General features: G+C 37.1%; 1 protein-coding gene across 2 annotated transcripts in view; it reads left to right on the forward strand.

Moving 5' to 3' along the window:
• The window catches only part of LOC106080859 (two pore potassium channel protein sup-9), a 32,648-nt gene extending 7,329 nt beyond the window's left edge, over window positions 1-25,319 (forward strand). Inside the window, exons 2-7 of one of the 2 annotated variants that reach the window (XM_013242460.2) lie at window positions 1,718-2,000; window positions 6,616-6,806; window positions 6,993-7,180; window positions 15,667-15,699; window positions 16,228-16,388; window positions 18,214-25,319. In XM_013242460.2, coding sequence (XP_013097914.1) covers window positions 1,718-2,000; window positions 6,616-6,806; window positions 6,993-7,180; window positions 15,667-15,699; window positions 16,228-16,388; window positions 18,214-18,418 — 1,061 coding nt within the window. In that variant the 3' untranslated portion in view covers window positions 18,419-25,319. The remainder of the gene's footprint in view (window positions 1-1,717; window positions 2,001-6,615; window positions 6,807-6,992; window positions 7,181-15,666; window positions 15,700-16,227; window positions 16,389-18,213) is intronic. The other variant, XM_013242468.2, reaches the window with a different exon arrangement.
• Window positions 25,320-27,199: the final 1,880 nt, after the last annotated feature.

Raw genomic sequence — 27,199 nt, forward strand, 5'->3', positions numbered from 1 at the left:
AATAAGCAAAATTGCCGCATTTGGAGTGAAGAGCAACCAGAAGCCGTTCAAGAACTGCCCATGCATCCCGAAAAAAGGCACTGTTTGGTGTGGTTTGTACGCTGGTGGAATCATTGGACCGTATTTTTTCAAAGATGCTGTTGGACGCAACGTTACGGTCAATGAACACATTTCGAACCGAACACTGATTTTGGTAATAAAATTCAATGATTTGCAAGCGTTGCTCGTTAGTAAGTCTATTCATGATGAAATGTCAAAGCATACTGAGCATCTTTCTCTTTGACACCATGTCTGAAATCCCACGTGATCTGTCAAATACTAATGCATGAAAATCCTAACCACAAAAAAATCACCCTATATAAGGTTGATGATACGCCTTATCAGCTTGTCGCATAGCGTCTTAAACAGTTCGGAAGGCAAACCATCTGCATCCGCTGCCTTATTATATGAAACTCATTAAGGCATTGGAGACCACCGTAGCGCAGAGGTTTGCATGTCCGTCTACGACGCTGAACGCCTGCCGTGTAAAAACGTCTCCCTAAAGAGGTGTGGCACTGCGGCATGCCGTACGGAGTCATCTATAACTAGGAGGCCCTTATCATTAAGCTTAAAACTTGAACTTGAAACACCACTCATTGATATGTGAGAAGTGTGTCCCTGTTCCTTAAAGGAAGGTTCATGGGCAAATTTGCATTAAAGCTTGGTGGTATAAACTCGATTGAAGGATTTCGTTACGTCAACAATCAAGTACCAATGTTCAGTTTTCATTCTTTGGACATTTTCTGTACCAAGTACTAGGTTTTTATCTTCATTCCTGCAGTTGTCATCAATCTGATAAAATTATCGTACTCCTTTACGGCTCTCCGCTTTAGGGCAGCCTTCGAGACACTTAGCGTCAAATTTGGATATTGGGTTCAAATGTGATTCCCAAATACCTTTTATTTGAATCCTCTACATGAATGAGTGAAAGGCTTTTTAGGGCCTGAATTTCCTCCAGACAATTGACTCAAATTTGTATGACAGTATGACTTTATCCCAGGCGCCCCGTTAGCAGAGTTGGTAGCGATCTGGGATTGCTAATGCATGAGTCGTTGGTTCGATTCCCATCAGAGCCTTGTTCTATCGCACTGTGGTATCACAATGGACTTAACAATTCCATGGCAGCCGATTGTATGTACCGGATTGACCTGATGGATTCCTCCATCGGCAAGGGCTGCCGCCTCAGTGTATAACATACTGCTATAACAACAACAACAATGGACTTAAAATTGTCTGAGTCTGTTAAAGACTGCCACTCTTAACTATCCTAACCTAACCTATGACTCTATCCCAAATACCTTTTATTTTGCCCTGAACGAGATACATCTTTGCTTAGCAATTTTTGTTGCTGTGGTGGCCAAAGTGGATTTAAAGAGCAATGTAAACGGGGTTTTGGGCAGATCTTTTTTTTTTTTTTTTGGGTGGCAATCATGTATTTGGTCCCAAATTTCGATAAACGATTCATAATCTGCTCCCATGTACCTTTCATTTGAATTCCACATTTTCATACAAAATTTAATCTTTGACCAGAGAGATTTTTTTTTTTATTTTTTGGCATTTGCTTGGTGAATTTGGATTGTGGTTTTCAACTGGATATTGTCATACAATATTTTATTTTTTTATTATTATTTTTAAATTAAAATAAAAAAAATACAAATCTCTGCAATATTCTTTTTAGCTGTCGAAAATATGATTATTGACAAATATAATATATCTGAGGAGGATTTTAAGGTAATGGAAACGGTTGTATTAAAATCAGAACCACACAAAGCCGGAAAACAGTGGAAGTTTACAGGTGCATTCTACTATGCGACCACAGTATTGACCACAATTGGTTACGGTCATTCGACCCCAAGCACAATTGGTGGCAAATTATTTACCATGTGTTATGCAATTGTAGGCATACCACTGGGTCTGGTTATGTTTCAAAGCATTGGAGAAAGAGTAAATAGACTGAGCAGGTTGGTATAGATTTCCTCATGTACAACATGTGTTTTTATTATTGTATTTGATATAAATGGTTTGAATAATCTTTGGTTTTTTAGAATTTTTACCACCACTTTTTATTATGACCTTATGTTATGTTTATTATAATCTGTTTGGTTCAACTTAAAGAATCATTAATAACTATATTGGTATCCTAATTATCATATTTTAAGCCGATTTAGTCACATTTGTGTGTCTAGTCACATAGACAATTGACTCCATACTGGTTGTAGTCTAATGATGCATTTGTCCATTATGCACTTTAATCAATGACGTTTAAGTAAACAAAATGTATTCCAAACAAAACAAATATGCTGACCGTGCTACTGACACCCATAGGTGTTAGTTCATTGAACCACTCACTCTTTGTATGTCCAAAGCGTACAATTTTCAAGTGAAGTTGCTTATAGAGTATCATTGACACTTCTGTTCTGAGTCAGGATTTCAGTCAACTGCAGACCAATCATAAAAATATAAGTAGGTCACTGGGAAAACCATAATTCGTTTTAATATAAATTTTATATACCTGTATTATAATATGTAGCATACTCTGTTGTTAGGTTTCTCTTTTAGCAATAGAAACAACTTTGGTTATGACAGTTGCATAGTAGGATGGCTAATTTAAATTAGCAATAAGAATTCAAAATGGAGTGGAGAGCATACAAAGCCCTTAAATATCAACACCATACATAATATTATATGCATGTGCATATCGCATGGAATGGCTAAATTAGTATATCCCCATCCTATGGGGGTATACTGCATGCAAAAGTTGTTGGGGAATGTATATCGATTCCACTGTACGCTGGTATTAAAAATGAAAACATGCCAAAACATCATATAAATTTGTTTACATGATTTGCATACATATGTATGTACATACGTATGTATAATTTTGCCTTAGACCAACTCGTGACATGCTACACCATGACGTATGAGTAACAGACAATTCGCAAATTAATCATACGTCTTAACTTACGTGAGTGACCTCAATTATTCGCTTACTTACTTACGCCTTTGCGTAGGCGTGCAAAATGCCATACACGAACACACATACACACCCTCATGCAAATAAACGCAACTTCATACAAGCACTACTTGTGATGGCAAAAAAAATGACACGCATAATTTCTTTTCACTTAACATAGTCATTTTTCAAACAGGTGGCAATTAATCTCATGCTACTTAATTTACAGTAATGGCAAGTTGTCAACACCAAGTATTGGTGCGAAAGATGGTCTAGCTTAGACATGTGTGGCCTCATGTAGAGTGACAAACATTTTTTCCTTTGTAACAACTCATTTCCATAACATGTTAATTATGTTTGAATGTTTTGACTGGCGCTGCGGTTATATTTTGCAAGGTAACGACGAATGATTAATGAGAACTTTTTTGTACTCAGTACAATAAGCAGGTGGATTTGTACTTATTTTAGCTAATTTTTACTATTATTATAAGTTCACTTTTGTCAAACTACAGAGGATTTAAAGATGACCTTGCCTGTCCACCTGTATTTTGTAATTGCCCTAACTTGCTTAGGTGTCCACTATAAACAGTCCAATGAGGACCATAAAAGAGGGGGGATTTTAACCAGTCTCTTATGTAGACGATAAATATAATCAGGTAAGAAGTATTATTATATAATATAATGGGCCAATCCTTAAGGTCACTACGTAAGCCATTGGAAACTAAAGCTATGCCTGTTCCACAGGACTCACTGAATAAGGTTGCGGAAAGCAATCAAGCCACATAACATTTGTTCAATTTTTGACAGTTTTCGTTATTGAGGATGTCATTTTTGTTTTTATTCGCTTTTGTTTGGTTTTTCCAATTGTGTCAATCTTTTATGTTAAGAGGGCCTTTCCACTTTTTGTTTTTTGCAAATGTGAACCCTGCATGTTTACTACATAGAAAAATATAAAAATCAGTTTCAATCTCGAAATTGATTGATCCAATTAATGTTTTAATTGCAACTGCTTCAATTACGAAAATGATAAACCAATCACCGTTTTTGAAAAAAGAATTGAAAACATTTTCAATTAAAACAAGTAAACGCGTGCTAAGTTCGGCCGAGCCGAATTTTATATACCCTCCACCATGGATCGCATTTGTCGAGTTCTATTTGAGCTATTTCAAGATATGGTCCGATTCGAAGCATAATTGAAGTGAATGTTGGAGCCATAGTAGAAGTCATTGTGTAAAATTTCAGCCAAATCGAATAAGAATTGCGCTTTTTAGGGGCTCAAGAAGTAAAATAGGGAAATCGGCTTATAGAAGACCTGTATCAAGATAAAAACCGATTCGGACAATAATGACACGTATGTATGGTCATGGGAAAAGCCGTTGTACAAAATTTCAGCCAAATCGAATAATAATTGCGCCCTCTAGAGGTTCAAGAAGTCAATATAATAGATCGTTTTATATTGCAGCTATATCAGGTTATGGACCGATTTGATCCATTTTTAGTACAGTTGTTGAAAGTCATAACGAAACACGTCATTCAAAATTTCAGCTTAATCGGATAGGAATTTCGTCCTCTAGAGGCTCAAATAGTCAAGACCCCAGATCGGATTATGTGACAGCTATATAAGGTTATGGACCGATTTCAACCATACTAAGCATATTTGCTGGAAATCATAAAAAAACCTCATTCAAAATTTCAGGCAAATGGGATAAGAATTGCGCCCTCTAGTGGCTCAAGAAATCACGGCAGCTATATCAAAACATAGACCGTTATGGTCCATTTGTAATCTCTACCGATCTGCACTAATAGGAAGTATTTGTGCGGCTAGCTTTACTCCTTCGAAAGTAAGCGTGCTTTCGACAGACGGACGGACGGACGGACATAGCTAGAACGCATGTGTGCTGTCTTTGCCCAAAATTCTTTGATTAACAGCGTGTGCATTAAACAATAATAACAAAAGGTTATCATAAATTAAGCAGCCGTCCTTTTTTAGCAAGCAACAGACTTTTCAGCAGTTAGTCTGCTGATCTGAAATTGCAGAACTACTGCTGTAATAGCAGAACTACTGCTGTTATAGCAGAACTACTGTTATAATAGCAGAACTACTGATGTAATAGCAGCAAACTTAATTGCTAACAATCAGCAGACAGTGTTTGCTAATTTCAGCAGACTTTTTTTCTATGAGTGTGTGCTTATTTGTAATGGGTGTTTCATGAAGATATATTTGTGACCGTGAGGATTGGTACTCCGTTCGTGTTTTCACACGAACAACTGCCAAACTCCAATCAAAACCAGTAAGGAAAGGCAAAAGTCGGGCGGGGCCGACTATATTATACCCTACACCACCGAGAGTACGTACTACTCTCAATATATGAAACCTATGTTGAAATCTATTCAGACTTTTATTTTGCATTCCTATTGAAATTTTGAATAGAACCACAGCCTTAAAAGGCCATATCGGATGGAAGATATATATGGGAGCTAAATCACAATTTGAACCGATTTTAGAGAAATTTTGCACACGTATTGTACGTTACATAAACTAGCTTTTGTAAAGATCGGACAAAAACTGTGGCATCTACAGCCTTAAAAGGCCTTATCGGATGAAAGATATATTTGAAAGCTATATTAAAATCTAGTCCGATTTGAAATTTTGCACACATATGAGGACGTCAAATAAAACACCTCATGCAAAATTTTGTAAAGATCGGACCAAAATAGTGACTACTACAGCTTTAAAAGGCCATATCGGATGAGAGATATATATGGCAGCTATATCTAAATTTGAACCAATTTTGACGAAATTTCGTACACATTTGAGGACGGCAAATAAAACACTTCACGGAAAATTTTGTAAAGATTGTGGTTTTACAGCCTTAAAAGTCCATATCGGATGAAAGATACATATGGGAGCTATATCTAAATTTGAACCGATTTTGACGAAATTTTGCACAAATTTGAGGACGTCAAATAAAACACTTCATGCAAAATTGTGTAAAGATCGGACCAAAATTGTGGCTTCTACAGCCTTAAAAGTCCATATCGGATGAAAGATATATATGGGAGTTATATCTAAATCTGAACCAATTTCGTTCAAAAACAATAGCGTTCGTCCTTGGGCCAAAACAAATCAGCATAAATTCGACCTGTACCTTGATCACAAGAATGGAGAGATAGACGGACATAGCTTAATGGAATCAGAAGGTAATTCTAAGCCGATCAGTATACTTATCGATGGGTCTAGCTCTTTTTCTTTTTAGCGTTGCAAACAAATGCACAAAGTGATAATACCCTGTACCACATTGGAGGTGTAGGGTATAAAAATTAGAATTAAAAAATGAGTGAAAAAATAATAAATAGGACACAAAGAAAGCAGTTATAAATAATTCTTCCCAGTGTAATATGAAGGCAAGATTGTGTTAGTACCAACACTTTCTGTAATTATGTTTAAAAAAAAATAAAGATATTTTGTTTGTTTTCACATCTATTCCGAAAGTATAGCAGAGTACCCCGCTTAATATTATCGTCATTAAATAACAAAGACTTTTCAAACCATGTTCAATTTCCAACCGCATGTAAAAATTTTATTATTTACTAATCACTTCTTTTAATCTTCTTCACATTAGTTTTGTTATACAAGCTGTGAGAAAATCATTGCATTGCAAACGAACTGCCGCCTCTGAAGTAGATTTAATATGCGTTGTTACAACGCTTAGCTCCCTGACGATAGCCGGTGGTGCAGCGGCGTTTTCCAAATTTGAAGGTTGGAGCTATTTCGATTCAGTATATTACTGTTTTATTACTTTAACTACAATAGGTAAGTGATAAGGCTAAAGGCACGGTGGACCTATCCATCCGGCCCCGCCTACCTCTGACTATTATTATTCGCTTTTATCATTTCTTGTTTTTCGTTTCTATTTACCATTGGAATAAACTTTAATTTACACTTGAATTAACTTGGGGTGTGCGTGTCCTTGTCTGTTTGTTTGTTTGTCATTTACAGGTTTTGGAGATATGGTAGCTTTACAAAAAGATAATGCCCTTAATACTAAACCCGAATATGTTATGTTTGCTTTAATATTCATATTATTTGGTTTGGCCATTGTGGCTGCCTCTTTGAATCTTTTAGTCCTTAGATTTGTCACCATGAATACGGAGGACGAACGACGTGACGAGGCCCAAGCAATGCAGGTAATTTAAAAATGTTTACAAAACTTTTCTTGGTTTTTCAAATTGGTTTGTAAATTCCAGAGATTTGTGTAGTTGTACAAGTTTTATTTGCATGATCCTTGGAAAGCTTTTGTCTCTAATGCATGTTGTGTATAATAGTTTTTGTTTTCTGTTGTTGTTCCTTTTGTCATATGCTTCATTATGTTACAGTTTTTCTATTGTTCTATATAAGACAGCTGAGACCAACGTTTTGCCTTTATCTATACCCCCACCACTATTTTGTCATTCCTTTTTGCAACACATCGAAATATGCATTTCTGAATCTATAAAGTATATATACAGTCGAAACCGGATGAGTGAAACACTAACATGAATTTGGTTTCATTTATCCGCAATTTTCAGTTTAGCGTAGTTCGGATAAGTGAAATAAGTTTCCACTTAAGCTATATAATCATAACTGCAAGCGAACACATCAAAACATAAGTAGTACTATGTATGAAATAACTCATTTAAAGTGGGACACAATCATTGGTGATTTGTCAAAATATGTTTATGCGAATTCAGTTTCATGTGCCAACGGAATTTGGAGTGTTTAACGATATTGTCAGTTAGGCGATTTTCACTTAAACGAATTCAATTATCACGGGAACCTTAGTTGATAGCTACCGGGCGCGTCCATAGGTTTCGGATAGTGGAAAGCTCCGTTTTAATGCGGTCGCGGGCAGTCAGCGATTCTCAGTGAAAAGACAGGTGACACTGGCTCTTAATTAAATACTGAGTGCCAATGAGTGTTGTTGGCGCCTTCAAATAAGCAATGGCCAACATCGGTGTCTGTTCCCAGGTAAGGGGCGGCTGGAGACGAGCGTCGGATCTTGGAGCAAGAGGCCGTGACAACGAGGGATAAATGCGCGATCCCAAAAAACCCATGCGGTTGGGGTGCTGGGCCAGTAACCCGCCCACGGAAAACTGTAAGAATAACTATGAGAAACAAAGTAATAGTAGGGGTCCGTTTTTACAATTACTTTGTTTCTCATAGTCATTCTTACAGTTTTCCGTGGGCGGGTTACTGGCCCATCACCCCAACCGCATGGGTTTTTTGGGATCGCGCATGTATCCCTCGTTGTCACGGCCTCTTGCTCCAAGATCCGACGCTCGTCTCCAACGTTGACGACCCACGCAAACGAAAAAATGGCCATGATTTGTGGATCTGCACCTGAAATATCCGTACTCTCTATAGAGAAGGTGCAGTATACGCGCTGGCTGGGAATGGCGTCACTACAACACCAAATGGTGACTAACTATACTATAGCTGCCATAACACGAGGCATGAATTAGGCTGTGGATTTGTGGTTAGTTGGAGACTGAAACACCTTGTCTCCAGCTTTACTTCGGTGTATGAGAGGCTAGCCAAAATCCGCATAAAAGCCAAATTCTTCAACATCAGACTTATTTGTGCCCATGCGTCGATGGAAGACAAGGACGAGCAGACCAAGGATATTTTCTACGAGCGCCTAGAGAGAGAATATGACCGCTGCCCCGCCTATGATATTCAAATCGTTCTGGGAGATTTTAATGAGAAGATAGGGAAGGAAGACATTTTTGGTCCAACAGTCGGAAAGTTTAGCCTCCACGAGATAACGTCCAGTAATGGGTTGTTGCTGATAGATTTCGCCGCGGCAAAATACATGGTAGATAGTAGCACCAGATTTCAACATAAAAATATTCACAAAGCCACATGGCTGTCACCCGATCAAAACACGAGGAACCAAATTGATCACGTTGTGATAGATGGAAGTCATACATCCAACGTGTTAGATTTACGATCGATCCGTGGAGCGAATATAGATTCGGATCATTACCTTGCTGCAGCAAAGGTTTGCACTCGTTTGAACATGGCGAGGAAAGTACGATTTGACACTGCATGGGAGCTGGACATTGAAAAGCTGCAAACACAATAGATGACAGCGGCATACTCCACTCATACTGACATACGGCATACTGACCCAACTGCTTCATGAAAGCACTCCTTCTTTCGATGATATAATGGCACAGTGGCAAACCATTACTCACTTCATGGAAAATGTCGCGAAATCTGTACTGAGGTAGCGGAAGCCTCCCCAAAGAAACCCATGGTACGACCAAAATTGTCGAGATGCTACTATAGCCAAGAATGCGGCATACAGAGCAACCCTATTATCAGTAGCAACGTAGAAATTTGTTCATAAAATAAGAGCTGAACTTTGAATTGTTTGCCGATTATTTCAGATTTCGTGCAGATTTCTTATGGTGGTTTCGATTTTGAAAAAAAAATGTTACACTAAAGTTACACTTATACGGGACAACATTTTGCAATTCTTTTTAATATTTTGCATTATTTTTAATATTTTGTCGCTTTTTCCAAACATTCAACGAATTTTCTCTTCTATAATAATTAGTGAACGCCCTTATTTTGGTGTAGATGCCTATGAAATGAGGCAAACAAAAACTACACCCGGCGGTGGGGTTACATCGGCGACCTGGCTAGTATTTTGATGAAGATGATTTAGTTGGTATGAACATTCACTTGTGGAATCGCAATTGGCCAAAAAGTCCGTAAAATAACCGTTCTTAAAAATTTAAGGAACATCAGATTTACTTCCCTCATATCAAAAAGGGATGTCCAATTCCAAACTTGACAAACTTCGCCAGCTTTTGTGAGTCGCACAAACATTTTGACGTTCTCGACAAATCAACTAATATTGATAGTATTTATTGGGTTGCCCAAAAAGTAATTGCGGATTTTTTAAAAGAAAGTAAATGCATTTTTAATAAAACTTAGAATGAACTTTAATCAAATATACTTTTTTTACACTTTTTTTTAAAGCAAGCTAAAAGTAACAGCTGATAACTGACAGAACTGGCAATTACTTTTTGGGCAACCCAATATATATATGTCGTCAGCATTAGGAGGGCATAACCCCGGTTGAAAATTTTTTCTGATGCCTTTGTCAGGATTCGAACCTAGGCGTTGGCTGCGGCGGCCAGCAACATTTTATCATAACCTCGAAATGTACTCCTTTAGTTTCTATGTATAATTTAAACTTGCCCAAAAATTTAATTTTAGAGAATTATGCAGTAATGTTTCGTTATGTAGCATAGTTGGTTTTAAAATGATGAAAGTTAAACAAATAATTTCCATTCAATCGTTTAGCATGGTAGTGTTTTCGTCTTCCCTTTTGTTTAAACTCAGTGCACCAACACATCTAAAAATCCATAGAAATTTCTTTAAAAGAAAATTTTCTTTCCTTCTAAAACCTAAAGAATTATTAAAAAGACCCATTTGCTTAAACTGCTAAAATTTCTGACAATTTGGGGATTTGAAACAATGCTGTTATAACAAGATCTTAGTTTTAGCTATAAACATGATGCAGGATAATTAGCAACATAAAAAGTAGAAATTCAGAAAAAAAGAAAATACCGCATATTGGAAAAAATTTGTAACGACATAAAACTTTTTTTGTTTCGAATTATTTTTTCTTATTTCGATTTCATGTATAAAACTCTTTATATTTCAAATTCTTTTTAATATTTTCGAATTATTTTTTTATTGACACTTATTTCTAAATTTTCAATTAAATGATATAATTTTCCATTGTTTACTAAGCTACTTCAAAAATAAATTAAAAAAATATATTTTGAGACTTATTCAATATCAGCATAAAACTAACAACATATTAGAAATTGGTCCATTCAGCAGTTCCTTTATGAAATGCAGCTTTTTAGAGCTTAGACGCATGCTGCTTCAACCAGCAACGAATTGAGATATCTTAAAAATTCTTTGTGAATTTTGCAGATAAAAGCGTCTTTAAAAAACTAAAAATTTTTGCTGCCCGAATTTTCTTCCAAAATCTTTTTACCAATTCAAGTCATGCATCAAAATGAAAATCGAACCACTAATGTCTTCATAAATACGAAGCCAATCTCGGCCAAAATTAAAAAAAAAAATAAAAACTAAAAGTCGAAGTCGAAGTCGAGTCGAAGCCAGTGGAGATATTTATGCCTCAAGCGAATTAAATGTACGGATGTTTGAACACTATCCAACAAAAAAAGAATTTTGAAGGTCGTAGCACAAATGAAGATTTGGCAGACTGAACAATATTACGAAATGCCGAGGTGGCCAACTTTGGAAGCCACCTAGGGCCTTTAAGTTGTGCACATGATATAGATAACACCTCAGCTCTAACCATTTCAAATTTCAACGAGTTATGTATCTTTATCAGTTCTCAAATGGTATAAGTCCTCAGTGGTGATCATTAGGTTCATATCGAAAGAGAAATTAACCCATCCTTAGAAAAAATTCTTCGCCCTAATGGGCAAATAACATTAGAAATTGACAAATTTTAACTTGTTTTTTCGATTCTACTCCACTGTGCGTCGGCCACGACCAATTTCATTGTGCCAGTTTTTCACAGTGCTATAGGATGTTGCTTCACGGTCTTCATCAAGGGATGGAGCAGTAAATTTGCAACGGAACGCATGTTGGGATTCTTGGGTTTAGTCGCAGAGAAGTGGGAGGTCTTCCACAGGGAGGAGAAGAAGGAAGGAATTCTTCTTGTTGGTATTGATCAAGTCTCCATGACAAGTTTGGCTAAGATTAAAGGCATGGCGCACTACGGGAGCAGCAAGTGCAAGATTCATATTGCCTTAATTCAAGAGCCATGGACGACTCAGAACAATGTTTCTGGAATGAACCATATAAACTACCAATTATTTTTTTATGCTAATACTGATACTCGGGCGCGGATCTGCGTTATTTGTCATAAAAATTAAAATAATATATTTTCCCCCAGAATTGTCAACGTCGGCTGTAGCAATGGTGAGACAAGGAGACGGTGGAGCATACCTGTCATCACTTTATCTGCCTTTCGACTCTCCGACACCGCCACCCACGTCGAAGCTGCAACGGCTGGTGAGGAAAGCAAAACAGACAGGACACGAGGTACTAATAGGGTGCGATGCGAACTCTCACCACATTTCGTGGGGTAGTACCAACCCTAATAAGCGGGGCCAAGCCCTGGCAGAGTTCTTGAATACTAACGACCTAATAACACTTAATATTGGTAACACCGCTACCTTTGTTAATAGGATTAGGGAGGAGGTATTAGATGTAACGATATGTTCGAAAAATCTAATCGATGAGGTTCAGGATTGGAAGGTCTCCATGGAACACTCTTTCTCTGACCATCGCTACATTAGGTTTAGAATAGCACGGCCAGCGCCAAATCCGCTAAGCTTCCGGAATAAGTTGAAAACCAACTGGACAAAATTCGGAAGGCTACTCAGAAGAAGACTTGGGCAAGAAAATTTAGATTGTCCAAGCATAGAAGACATTGACAAAAATGTCAACAGAATTACGACTGCACTTGTGCGGTCCTTCGAAGATAGTTGTCCTCTCCAGGAAAGGAAATCAGCCCAAAAAAAACCTTGGATGACTGGGGAGATTCGCAATATTGGGAAAGAGGTCCGCAGACTTTTTAACAGAGCACGTCTAAAAAAAAGCGGAAGCTAATTGGGATGTGTATTACACACGGCTCAAGGAATACAATAAGATTACCAGAGCGGCAAAACGTGCCTCCTGGAAGCTTTTCTGCGAACGGGTCGAAAGCGTTTATGACGCCGCCAAGTTAAAAAATTTTCTCTCAAAAACCCATGTCCAATCTGAAACTTTAGTAGACGATATGGGAGTGTCTTTAGTAGACGACATGGGAGTGTCATATGGGTTACCAGCATAAGTGACCTATTACGGATGCCGACTGAGGAGGGATTTGAACCCGTCTGCTACGAAAGACGATGTTATAATACTTCTGAGGGGTAAAGACCCGAACCAGCTATGCAGAAGTGCCGAAAGGGTCTTGCAGATTGCACACGACTGGGTCTCAATTTTAACCCAGAGAAGACAGAAATATGCCTGTTCACGAGGAAGACGAAGGTGGTCCAATTAGACGCACCACGTTTCCTCAATAGAACGATTTCGATATCTGACAAGGTCATATTCTTAGGTGTGTTCTTGGACAGGTAACTGAATTGGAAGTGTCACATTCAGGAGCGTACTGCGATGGCTCACAGATGTTGGGCACTATGTAGGGCCCTAGGCTCGAAATGGGGCCTGAATCCGAGGATAGTCCACTGTCTCTACAGGAGCGTGATAAGACCGATACTAACTTACGTCTCAGTAGTTTGGTGATCTGCCTGTTCACGAGGAAGACGAAGGTGGGCCAATTTGACGCACCACGTTTCCTCAATAGAACAATTTCGATATCTGACAAGATCAAATACTTAGGTGTGATCTTGGACAGGTAACTGAATTGAAAATGTCGCATTCAGGAGCGTACCGAGAAGATTCACAGATGTTGGGCACTATGCAGACGGGCCGTAGGCTAGAAATGGATCCTGAATCCGAGGATAGTCCACTGGCTCTACAGGACGTAGTTAGACCCATACGTACTTACGCCTCAGTAGTTTGGTGAACTGCGATGGAGAAAAGGTGCAACGCAAGGATAATACAACAGGTTCAGAGAACATGTTGTCTTGCCAAAGGCGGAGCGATGAGGACCACGCCTACTAGGGCACTAGGGACTATTCTAGACATCCGACCCGTAGACATACAAATGACATACATGCGGCTATGAGACTTAAGGAGATGGGAAAATGGATTGAGGATAGGAGCAGCTCATACCATCACGGTATAATCGAAGCGACGATAGGAAACCTGGAAGGAAGGAAAAAGGTTTCCGATCGGATACCCAAGATGAACCTTGAGGTCGAGTGCGAGGCAGTGCTGCCAGCGGCTCAGTCTTGTATTTACGGGACTCTAGTATTGATCTCCAGATGGCAATGTTACACGGATGGATAAAAGCTAGAGGAGAGAGTAGGCCTACATTGTGAAACCAGATACTGAAATCTGCTTAAGACTGCTTGACCAAAGTACGGCCCTGCAGGAGGAGATACGGGTGATCACGGAATGCGTGAGATGGTGTGGTGTTAACTGTCCATAAACATCTTTATGGACAGTTAAATGATCATAAGGGCAATAACAACCAGGACGGTAAGATCACAAACAATCTTAAAATGTAAGAAGGCGATTAACTTCTTCTCCGGGCCATAGCGGAGTAACTGGGTATGAATAAGCAGACGATTTGACAGTGAAGGCCAGAGATCTGCCGTCAATAAACTTGGTTAACCCGAAGTCTTTCGGGTTGACGCAATCCGATTAAGGGCGTAAGCGACGAACGCCCATATAACATAGTGGAATTGCGAAACAGTAGGACGGTGAAAATCGTATGGGGAGATCCAGATCGCGCGAAGACGAGGCTATTACTGAAAGGAAATAAGAAGGAGGTCAGTATAGTTCTCGGTATCATAACGGGACAAATAGAAGTACAAGCTCATTTATGTAAAATCGGTGCGGCAAGTGATAGTATGTGTAGGGCATTTGGAAGAGAAGATGACACGTTGGAGCATTTCCAATGTCATTGCCCGGGTTTTACGGCTAACAGATGCCGCCACTTAGGTGGGACACAATACCAAACATGAACCAACTTAGGGGCGTAGCATGGAAAACAATTAAGGATTTTTTAAGTATCATGCGATTCCTAACATCCGATTACAAGCCGATTACTGGCTTAGGTGTATGTCCATAGTGGCATGGATGGGATTAATATCCACACCCTGTTTTCAACCTAACCTAAGTTCATCAATGCACACTACCCCGAAAAATGGGCGCACGAAAATGTTCACGAGTTAATTCCATTTTTTGTCAAATTAATTTTTTCAAGTCACTGTAAACAACACAAATGATAGTCGTACATCAAAACGTTCTGAGTACGATTATGCTGGAAAATTTCGAACTCTCCAATGAAAATTTCAGGTTGAACATGGCAAAACTTGGTGTTGCCTAACCCAGAAACTTATATTGCAGCCCTAATAATATTCGCATCAAGATTTCGTAGTCTCATGCAACAATTCATTACTGAAGTTCCCACTGCTGTACAATTTATGGTCAACCATCATATAAATAGAATAACTTTTGCTACTAAATTTGCAAAATATCTTTTTGGAATCCTTTTGCCTGCGTTTAATGTTTAATACAGATTTAATATATTTTGAATTTTTTTATATGAATGTTTTCATTAACAAAACATCTATTGCTATATTTTCCTAAATAAGACAAAACATTTATTACTGTTTTTTTCCTAAATAAGACAAATGATTCCTATATATTTTTAATCAATGCCATTTTTGCACATTTCAAATGTTTTCCTTAAAGCACCTTTTTGGAGTCAATTCTATAACATAGAATTATTTTTCTTTCCCAAAATTTTTTAAAGATAGATTTAAAAAAATATTCAACCCCCCCTTACAAAGTTTTAATATATATTTTTCTTTTTTCAATATTTTTTATAACGAAATAAAATGATATATTGGGCTCCTTTCACAAAAACTGAAATTTTTTAACAAATCGAACATAGTTCATGACCAAGTCCAATTTTTGGACAAACGAGGTAGAGTTACTACGCATATAAAAATTTAAGAATTTTTTCTCTTAACTTCTTAACTAAAACGATCTTTAGATTTTATTCTCTAACAAATTCTACTACAAACTAAGACACTTCAAAGATTTCCTTAACAAAAAAATTTAAAAAAAAAATAACTCTTTTAAAACTGCTACAATAGAAGATACAGAGACAGACAGACAAACACTATAACAATGCCTGGAAACTGTTTTTCTCTATCTCCCTCTCTCTCTCTATGTCTACGTCTATATTTAAAAATACAAACAACTCCACCATCACATACTATTAACTTAACTCAATTTGTTTCCGTTTCCTGTTCAAGTTTTTATTTTGTAAAAACAGTATCTTAAAATAGTTATTGCAAAGTAAAAAAAAAGCAAAAATTATGTTGTGTTTATGTTATAAAAAATATGTGTGTGTGTGTGTGTTTATGCATGCATATGCGATATTATAAAATTTTTATTAACTACCTTTGTTTTATATCGTTCTACGATTTTTCTAACCTGAACAAACTAGGCTCTCCAAGGCTCTGTTAAGTTGGAGGGTGATGTTATCACTGCAAATGGTTCCATATTAAGCGGCTATGAAGGTCATGATGGTCAATCGTATAGTGGATCAAATTTATCCTCAATGTGTTCATGCCGTTGTGCATGTTTTAGTGCAAAACGGCATAAAAGGTAAGGCATATTTATTAATTTCATTTAATTTTATTTTTTCTACTTAATTTATTTGTAAATGAAAGGAAAGTTAACAACAAGGCGTAATTATAAGGGTGGCCGCATCAGCGAATTGCGAAAACAAAGCATATTTGTTGGAAATCAAATAGAACACTATGTGTTAAATTTCAGCCAAATCGGACATAAATTGCGGCTTCCAAGGGCTCAGAATGTCAAATCGGGAGATCGGTTTATATGGGAGCTCAAGAAGTCGAATCGGGAGATCGGTTTATATGGGAGCTATATATCAGGTTATAAACCGAATTGGACCGTATTTGGTTCCGCTTTTGGGTGTCATAACAGAATACTTTGTGCAAAATTTCAGTCAAATCGGACATAAATTGCGGCTTTCAGGGGCTCAAGAAGTCCAATCAGGAGATCGGTTTATATGGGAGCTATATCAGGTACTTGACCGATTTGAACCGTACTTGCCTCATTTGTAGGGAGTCATATCTGAATACTTTGTGGAAAATTTCAGCCAAATCGGACATAAATTGCGGCTTCCAGAGGCTCAAGAAGTCAAATCGGGAGATTGGTTTATATGGGAGCTATATCATGTTCTTGATTTGGACTGTACTTGTCTCCGTTGTTGGGAGTTATAACAGAATACCTTGTGCAAAATTTTAGCCAAATAGGACATAAATTGCGGTTTCCAGGGGGTCAAGAAGTCCAATCGGGAGATCGGTTTATATGGGAGCTATATCAGGTACTTGACCGATTTGAACCGTACGTAGCACAGTTGTTGGAAATCTTAACAGAACACCATGTGCAAAATTTCAGCTAAATCAGACAAAAATTATGGCTTCCAGCGGCTCAAGAAGTCAAATCGGGAGATTGGTTTATATGGGAGCTATATCATGTTCTTGACCGATTTGAACCGTACTTGGCACAGTTATTGGAAGTCAAAATAGAACACTATGTGTAAAATTTCAGCCAAATCGGACATAAATTGCGGCTTCCAGGGGCTCAGGAAATTAAATCGGGAGATCGGTTTATATGGGAGCTATATCAGGTTCTTGACCGATTTGAATCGTACGTAGCACAGTTGTTGGAAGTCTTAACAGAACACCATGTGCAAAATTTCAGCCAAATCGGACAAAAATTGGCTCAATTACCTCATCTTTTTTGTTGTTGATGTTTGTACTTCCCCGATGGTTCTCTAGTTGCTCAAAAAGTCAAGATCCAAGATCAGTTTATATGGCAGCTATATCAAAACATGGACCGATATAGCCCATTTACAACCCCAACCGACCTAAACTAATAAGAAGTATTTGTGCACCTTGCCCCTACCCCTTCGAAAGTTAGCGTGCTTTCGACAGACAGACGGACGGACGGATGGACAGGCTGACGAACATGGCTACATCGACTTAAAATGTCATGACCATCAAAAATATATATACTTTATGAGGTCTTAGACGAATATTTCAAAGTGTTACAAACGGAATTGCAAAATTGGTATACCCCCATCTTATGGTGGAGGGTATAAAAATAAAATACATATGAAAATATATGGCGATTAGGGAAGGAAAGTTTTGAGAAGAGAAAGTGACAGCACATATTTAACGCACATATCGTGTAATAGCAGTTTTAGTCTTTTGGAAGCGAGTGCTGCCTCATACTGTATCGGCATGTCTATGAGCCTATCAACCAACCTTACTTAAAAAAGTTTTCTATTTTCTCATTTCCGAGTAGAGCTAAGATAAAGCTTCATTTTTAGACCAAATAAAAATATGCTTTAATTAATTAATTTAATAATCATTTTTATTGTCCAATTTTCTTTTATCAGGCACCAAATGAAAGGAAGACGTTCACCATCTTCGCACATGCGTCATCTATTACCCGAAGTTGTTCCAATGCAAGATTTAGGCTTTGACAGCCACAGTCTGAATCACGCTTTAGACGGTGTCGATGTCGTCGATACCAGTTCGTATCCCCAACCTCAATTACTTAAGCGGAATGTATCCTTATTATCATTTCAATATAACATTTAAGGTAACCTAAGTTTATTTTCTATAATTTAACAATAACCTGTATATGATGATACTTTTAATTATTTCAATGACTATTTTTTGCATTAACGAACAATAATGAAATGTGTCATTCACGTTGATCATATTATTTTCGATAAGAAGGAAGAACAAACAACTATCATAACTATTTAAAAAAAAATAATAACTTAATACAAAATTTAAGTTAAATGAAAAAAAAAATAAACCAAATTTAAAAAAAATGAAACTGTATACAAGGGAACAAAACATTCGAATATTATTCTAAAGCATATTTGAAATTACTAAATTACTTTATTTTTCATAAACTTGAAAGAAGAAATACCTACATACATATACACATAAAAAACAGCTTATTTGTAATAATTTAAAAAGAAAATTAATTTTTTTATTATTTTTTCTCATTTAAAAATATTTAATTTTAACAAAATAAACCACTGCCATTCCCTCTGAAAAAGATTATAAATCTAAACAAACAAACAAAAAAAAAACAAAACTAAAGTTATCTGAATAAAAAAGACAAAACATAGTGAGAACCATGTTTTTTAAAGAAAGACATAAAACGCAATCACTGTAAGCCAAGCTGTCTTTAATACTCTCTACGAGTTTAGTTGGCAACACTGTTATACTAACGAAATTAGTTTAAAATTTGCACTTATTGCTTTCGCATATGCTTTTTACTATTTATAATAATTTATTATTAAGATTATCTAAGGAATGTAAAAAAATTCCGAATTTTTTTAATCACAAATTTATTTTCATATTTTTAATTAAGAAATAATTTTTTGAAATCAAACATTCAGCCTTTCTCCAGAGTCCCAAATCGTGCAAATCATTTCAGTAGATCAAAAGTTATAGTCCCTTGAAGGTAAGAGAAGAGGAAAGTGGTCAACTGTGATACCCTGTATCAAAGATATAGAACAACAACCCCATTTTTCTGAAAGCTTTTGTCCTCCTCTACTGAACATTTTTTACCGCATAGATCACCAGATAAAAAGTTGTGGACTTATTTCCATTTTTTTCGAGGTTTGGCCCACTGTGCGTCATCTCGCTAACTGTCGCCAATAAAATTGTTCCCACTAGTTTCGATTAAGGTCGTCAAAAATATCCAGTGTGCTTTTTTTAGTGTTCTCGTTTTTGCAAATGAATATTCCATTACGGAACTGGGGCAAACTTCTCACATATCACTGAGTGCTGTCCGATTGAAATTTCAAGCTCAATGTTAAGGGACCTCCTTTTTATAGCAGAGTTCGAACGGCGTACCGCAGTGCGTCAACCTCACAAATGTCGCCAGCATTAGAAGGGGATTACCACTGCTGAAAATTTTTTCTGCTGTTCACGCCAGGATTCGAACCCAGGCGTTCAGCATCATAGGCGGACATGCTAACTTACCTATGCGCTTATTTGTTTTGTAAATACGGGGGATACCAATTTTCATCGATGTTGGTGTCTTTTATTTTCGATCATTTCTTGTTTTGTGAATGTCGGGGAATCCCAATTTTGGGATTTGTATTAGAATGAAAGTGTCTACACCTCGAGCGAAACTTTCGGTAGCAAATACATGGTGACAAAAAACTATGCATTCGTTTGGCCAATCTGCCACACTTTCTTGCTGATGAAGTACGAATATGAATTTCCGATCGGCAGTATCCATAGATAACACAAACTCCGCTGCTATAGCCACCTCTGCTTGAACAATTCTGCAATCATCCTTCATCCGTAAGGAGACGTTGATATCGAGTTCACTGCAATAGATACCACCCCCTGTTCCATTTTCCATCTTTGGTTCATCCGTAAAACGTTAATGTCTGAAAATCTAACCCGCCTTTTCTGCCACTCCGACAGGATAGGTAACCTTACTTCCAGTCCCTTATTCACCACGTCCATTCCGATCTGAAAGCCTCAGAGACCCCCGTGGTACTATTCAATATAAGTATATGTAATGCCGGAGACCGGCGAAATAAGTCAAGCTGCGTCAGTTTGAGAGGAGCCCTCTGCGCGGTTTCCTTTACAAAAAAGTTCATAGGCTGAATTAACAACATAACCTCCAATAATAATAATAATATATCCACCTGTGGCGCCGAACGCCTAGGATCATATCTAGGCGAGAACTAATGCTGGCGCCATTTGCAAGGTATTTAACCAAGCAAAAGGAACCTTCTCTACGCAGTGGTGTCGCTATGATGACGCTAGAGGCATTCCAGTTGAAGAACCCCAGGGCCACTCTGTCCTCTAGCTTTGATCCATCTGTTTAGCATGATCTTCCAGTCCAAGACTGTGCCGCTGGCAGCAGCGCATCGCAATCGACCACTAGTGTCTTCTTAGGTAACCGATCGGAAACTTTTTCCATTCCTTCCAGGTTTCCTATCGTTGCCTCGATTATATCACAATGGTATGACTTCCTCCTATTCTCTATCCATTCTCCCATCGCAGTGGCTGCCTCACACTTAATCTGTATGTGTATGGGTCAACTATCTATAATATTCTCCAGTGCCCTAGTGGGCGTGGCCCTCATCGCTCCGCCTATGTCATGGCAACATGTTCCCTGAACTTGTTGTATTATCCTTATGTTGCACTTTTTCTCCATCGCAGTTCACCAAACTACTGAGGCGTAAGTAAGAATTGGTCTAATCACACTCCTGTAGAGCGAGTGAACTACCCTCGTATTCTGGCCACATTTCGAACCTACACAGAAACATATAAGAAGCAGGTTCAATCACGAAATTAATTGATCCAATCAAATTTTTAATTGAAACTACTTCAATCACTAAAATGCTAATATTAATCACAGTTTTCGAAAAATGTGATGTAGAAAACATTTCATTTAAAAAAATTAATTGGGAATTTCAAAAATTATTGAACATTTTTGAAATTTCCAATTAATTTTTAAATTGATTCAATTAAAAATATTATATATTTCCGAAATATCTAATTAGTTTCTTGAGTGAATTAAAAATTTAATTGAAAATTGCAAATGTTATATTAAAATATTTGAGAGAAGCGCGCTGTATTACACTGATAGAAAAATTACGGTACTTTGCCAGTACCGCCTGGTATTATTTTGTTCGCGTCATCGGCAAAGATTTTTAATACCATTTGGTATCAATCCAATACCGGACAAAGGAGGCTATTATAGTATGGTACTGAAATGAGCACATGCTTCACATATGTAAAACTCCTTGAACACGAATTTGAGGTTAAAGTTTGGGTTCATGATCACTCTTTATAAACAAACAAAAATACAGCGGAAAATATTGTGCTAGGCACGTTGTGTAAATAGTGGCCAGATGGGATGCCCGATTGTCGGCATCCTTCTGTAGTAGCGCCGGAAATATTCCAGGTCCGGGTGACTTAAATGGTTTGAAGCTCCTCAAGGCTTCCTTTACCATAAATTACATTGTGGTAACCTTCGATCAACCTCATTATTATGGGGAAATTTCGTTTTTATTAAAAGCCTCAACATATCCTCCATTGTCTCTGCTCTCATACCATGTCGTCTTCTTCAATTTCAGTTTGGACATGGGTTTTTGAGAGGAATTTTTCATTTTGGCGGCGTTATTAACGCAATCGATCTGTTCGCAGAAAAGCTTCAAGGAGCTTGACTTCGGTTACGCGGCTATCCCCAATGCTCACACATTGATTATGTCGATATTTTAAATTCTTGGCCACTTTTTACAGCATATCATACGTTGGTTCTTTAGGTGCGCTTTGGTCCGTGGTCGATGTTTTGCTTGTCGACGCTGGCGGAAATGTGAAAGTGAGCCTCCGTCTTCAGGCAGGTGGTCAATCAGCGTTTCACATGCATTTTGACGGGCAAAAAAATTATGTTCAGTTAATTCTAGTACAAAAGCCGAACGCCGGGAAGAACGAATAACTGACTGGCTCAGTCCTCCGATATTTTCCGGAAATCTGATGGTCCGTTGAAGTCTATTTCTGGGTTAAGCGACACTTCCACACTCCCAAATTGAGTTAACCCACAACAGTATCGAATTTAGGCCAGGAACGAATCTGTGAGCAGGAATTTGAAACCACTTTGCGTAACAACCAGAGAGCGACCGTTAGAAAAGAAGCTCTCGACGGCGAAGACCCGCTTCTCCTTATACCAGAGCATGATGACAACTGACTAGAGAGAGGAACAAATTTGGGGACTTCTCCCTCCAGATGTCCCCCCTCTCGACCCCCTTCCCGCACAACTCACTGCCCGGGAGTTTTATTTCAAACTATTGTAGTAACTTTCTTTAGCACACCCTATATAACTAACAAAATGCTTCTTGTGTTATTATACCCACCACCGTAGGATAGGGAGTACATTCATTTTATCATTCCATTTGCAACACTTCGAAATATCAATTTCCGACCCTACAAAGTATATATATTTCGGATCGTAAGACGATTTAACGATGCCCGTGTGTCTGTTCGTCTATCCGTCTATTGTAATCACTCTACAGCCTTCAAAAATTGAGATTTTGAGCTGAAATTTGGTACAGATACGTCTTTTTTATGCACGCTGGTTAAGTTCTTGAACGGGCCAAATCGGACCATATAAGGATATAACTGCTATATAGACCGATTTTCCGATAAAGGGTCTAATGCCCATAAATGCTTTATTTTTCATCCGATTTCGGTGAAATTTTAAGCAGCGAGTTGTTTTAGGCCTCCCGCAATCTAAGCCAAATATGGTCCATATCGGAATATATTTATATACTGCTGCCATATATACCGATCTGCCGATAAAGGGTCTGAAGCCCGTTAAAGCTTTATTTATTACCCGATTTCGCTGAAATTTGAAACAGTGAGTGGTCTTAGGCCTCCCGACATCTGATCTAAATATGGACTATATTTAGGTATAGCTGCCATATAGACCGATCTCCAGGTATGAGTCTAAAGCCCATAAAAGCTTTACTTTTTTACCGATTTCGTTGAAATTTGAAACATTGAGTAGTTTTAGACCTCCTAACATAGGACCCAAATATGATTCAGATCGGACTATATTTAGATATAGCTGCCATACACACCGATATCCCGATAGAGGGTCTGAAGCAAATAAAAGCTTTATTTTTTATCCGATTTCGCTAAAATTTTAAACAGTTAGTAGTTTTAGGCCACCCGCCATCCAACCCAAATATGGTAAAGATCGAGCTTTATTTAGATATAGCTGTCATATAGACAGATGTGCCGATTAAGGGTCTGAAGCTCATAAAATCTTTATTTATTACCCTATTTGTTGCAATTTGAAATACAAAATTCAACAGTGACTTATATTTATAAGACCACTAAATATCCGTGTCGAATTTGGGTTATCCACTTTACACCGGATTGTGACGAAAGGGGGTTTTCATAAATATCCGAGGTGGTGGGAATCCAAAGTTCGGCCCGGCCGAACTTAATGTCTTTTTACTTGTTCTCAATGTTTTTAGATCTACTTTACTGGCCACCACATGAGTGGCCCGTATGTTAGTATAGTCCTACTTATATATAAAGTGGCCGTTAACTTCAGCTCACTGAACTAGATTAGACATTTAGTTCACTAGTTTTGTCAGTTCGCCAATCTCTTTAACGTTTCACCAGCAACTGTTGCCACCAATTAATAGTAAAATATCCTCCGTAACAACAAAATATTGAAACAAGAATATAAAGGAATTAAAACGACAGGATATGATTGTTAAGCTGTCTGAAGTTATAAACAAAAAGGCCAAAAATAATTTTCTTCGTTCATTTAAATGATATGTTTAATGGAACAAATTTTTCCCTCACTATAGAACTCTAGATGGATTCTATTTGTACTTTATCAGCCAATGTTGTGATGTATGTGTTTTAAAGATTGTTTAAAAGGGGCAATTTCTTTTCTTCAGCTGATCAGAACATCTCTGCATCTCATACCACTCTTGTGGTCATAAGCTCGATTAACCTCCATTACGCTAATTATCATAAAGATTGAATGTTTTCCAGTGACCGCTTGGCTGTAATACACCAGGATGGTCAAATATTTCAAATACTTTCCATAGTTTAAGTTCCAGCCTAGGATTAACTAAGTATGCCAAAACACACTTAAAAAAGTTGCCAATTTATAAACGATATACATATTTATAATTTAAAAAAACGAGCTTTTTTTAATAAGTTATTCTCAATACTCTTTTTTTATTAGAAACATTTTTCTAAAAATAATCTACATAGAAGAGCTTTGCACACAACTTCCATTATTAAGTAGTGAACCAGCATTTATACAAATTATCCTGAAGAAAATTTCCAATTAAGTAACAAGACATAACAAATTTTGTTACTAAATGAAAATTTATGTTGAAATAAAAGAGAATACTGTAGAAAATCCATATCTTTATAAACTAAAAAAAAAGAACACAATAAACCTAACACTGACAGCAAAAGGAAAAGAAAAAAATAAATCTGAATGTAAGTATGTACTTCCGATATATAAAAAACATACTTAAAATAATTACAAAAAAAAAAAACTCGCAGCGAATGACAGCTATGTATATCGTTTTTTTTTTTTTTCTTATATATTTATATTTTTCAAATTTATTGTTTATTATGTTATTGTAAAATTTTTAAAAACTATAAACACTGACAAAACCAATTTTGTACATAAAACAAAGCTTTTTTCTCTCCTTCTTCGTATTGTAGTTATTATAGAAATCAATTTATTATTAATTTAAGCCGAAATCAAGAAAACAAAAACAACCAACTCGCAAACAAGCATTACAAACATTCATATGTAATTTTTTTTTTAAATTTTGGTCATTATTAAAAAATTGTACGCATTCTTCTTTGTCATTTAACATTTTTTTCTTCCACATCCGCATTTCAAAAAAAAAGACAGTTTTGATGGAAAATGTGTGTATGAAAATTTTACACCATTATATAGTTACGTTTTAAATTTGAAAACAAAAAACCCAAAAACATTCCAAAGAAAAAAAATAATTATAGATTTTTTCCAGATATAAGAAAATAACAAAGAAAATTTTAAAAGTTTAATTAAAAATGAATTTAAATAAGACTTTGTAATATATTTAAAAACACGAAAAACTAAAAGAAACAAAACAATAAATTAAAAAATTTATATGATAAATGAAAATTTTGTATAATTTATAAGAATGTTTTTTCAAAGGTGAACACTGCAATGGAAAAGTGATGAGACTGTAAGTAACTACCTTTCCTTTAATTGACTATGACAGAACATTTGTTCTACTAGCCGATCGTAGAATAGCGTTCCAAGCGCCTCGATCTTTTGCGCTCATTCTAAAATCTCTGACAAGAAACAAAACAATAAATTAAAAAATTTATATGATAAATGAAAATTTTGTATAATTTATAAGAATGTTTTTTCAAAGGTGAACACTGCAATGGAAAAGTGATGAGACTGTAAGTAACTACCTTTCCTTTAATTGACTATGACAGAACATTTGTTCTACTAGCCGATCGTAGAATAGCGTTCCAAGCGCCTCGATCTTTTGCGCTCATTCTAAAATCTCTGACAAGAAACAAAACAATAAATTAAAAAATTTATATGATAAATGAAAATTTTGTATAATTTATAAGAATGTTTTTTCAAAGGTGAACACTGCAATGGAAAAGTGATGAGACTGTAAGTAACTACCTTTCCTTTAATTGACTATGACAGAACATTTGTTCTACTAGCCGATCGTAGAATAGCGTTCCAAGCGCCTCGATCTTCTGCGCTCATTCTAAAATCTCAGACCCCAAGTTTCGAGGTGTCTCCCACCACATGATGGAAAGACCACCGTGTTTGCCTTCAAAAGACTTCTTTGCTGGAGCCTCTTCATCCATTCTGGCCAACGCAGCCGTTGTATTTTGATGCGTGTAACTATGCTATCGTCGTCACACAGCTCGTGGTTCATATGTCGCCTATATTCTCCATTAACGCAAACTGGTCCATATATTTTACGAAGAATCTTTCTCTCAAATACTCCAAGCACTGCCTCATCTATTTTCACAAGTACCCATGCTTAGGAACCATATAACAAGACGAGTAGTATCAGTGTCTTGTATAGCGTAATCTTCGTCTGTCGAGAAGTGGCCTTGTTTCTAAACTGCTTACTTAGTCCAAAGTAGCATCTGTTTGCCAGTATTATTCTTCGCATTATCTCAAAACTGGTGTCATTCGTTTCGGATACGGCGGTGCTGAGGTGGATAAAGTTACTGACTATCTCAAAGTTGTGGTTCCCAACTTTCTCCTATTTCTTTATCCGCTTGGTTTTACAAGGCGTTTTGGGAGTTGAAACCATCCATTTCGTCTTATCTTCATTTACTGCCAGACCTATTTTCCCTGACTCTCTTTCGATTCTTTTAAAGGCCGTAGTTACTACTTCCGGTGACCGACCTATGGTGTCGATGTCGTCGGCATAGGCGAGTAGCATGTGTTCTCTTGTGATTAGTGTGCCATAACTATTCACATCTGCATCTCGTTTAATTTTCTCCAAGAGCATATTAAAGAGATCACACGAGATCCTTGTCTGACACCTCGTTTGGTACTGAATGGTTCGAAGAGATTTTTTGCTATTCTTACTGAGGGACGCGTATCTGCAAGTGTCATCCTGCAGAGTCTTATTAATTTTGCAGTGATACCAAACTCAGACATGGCTTGAAATATCTTTGAACGTAAGGGAGTATCGAAGGCGGTTTTGTATTCAACAAAAAGATGGTAAGTATTGATTTGTCCTTCTTGGGTCTTTTCCAGGATTTGCCTCAGTGTGAATATCTGGTCCAGGTTGGATTTACCCGTGTCGGCCG

The sequence above is a fragment of the Stomoxys calcitrans genome, chromosome 2 (genome assembly GCF_963082655.1).
Source record: "Stomoxys calcitrans chromosome 2, idStoCalc2.1, whole genome shotgun sequence".
Classification (NCBI taxonomy): domain Eukaryota; kingdom Metazoa; phylum Arthropoda; class Insecta; order Diptera; family Muscidae; genus Stomoxys; species Stomoxys calcitrans.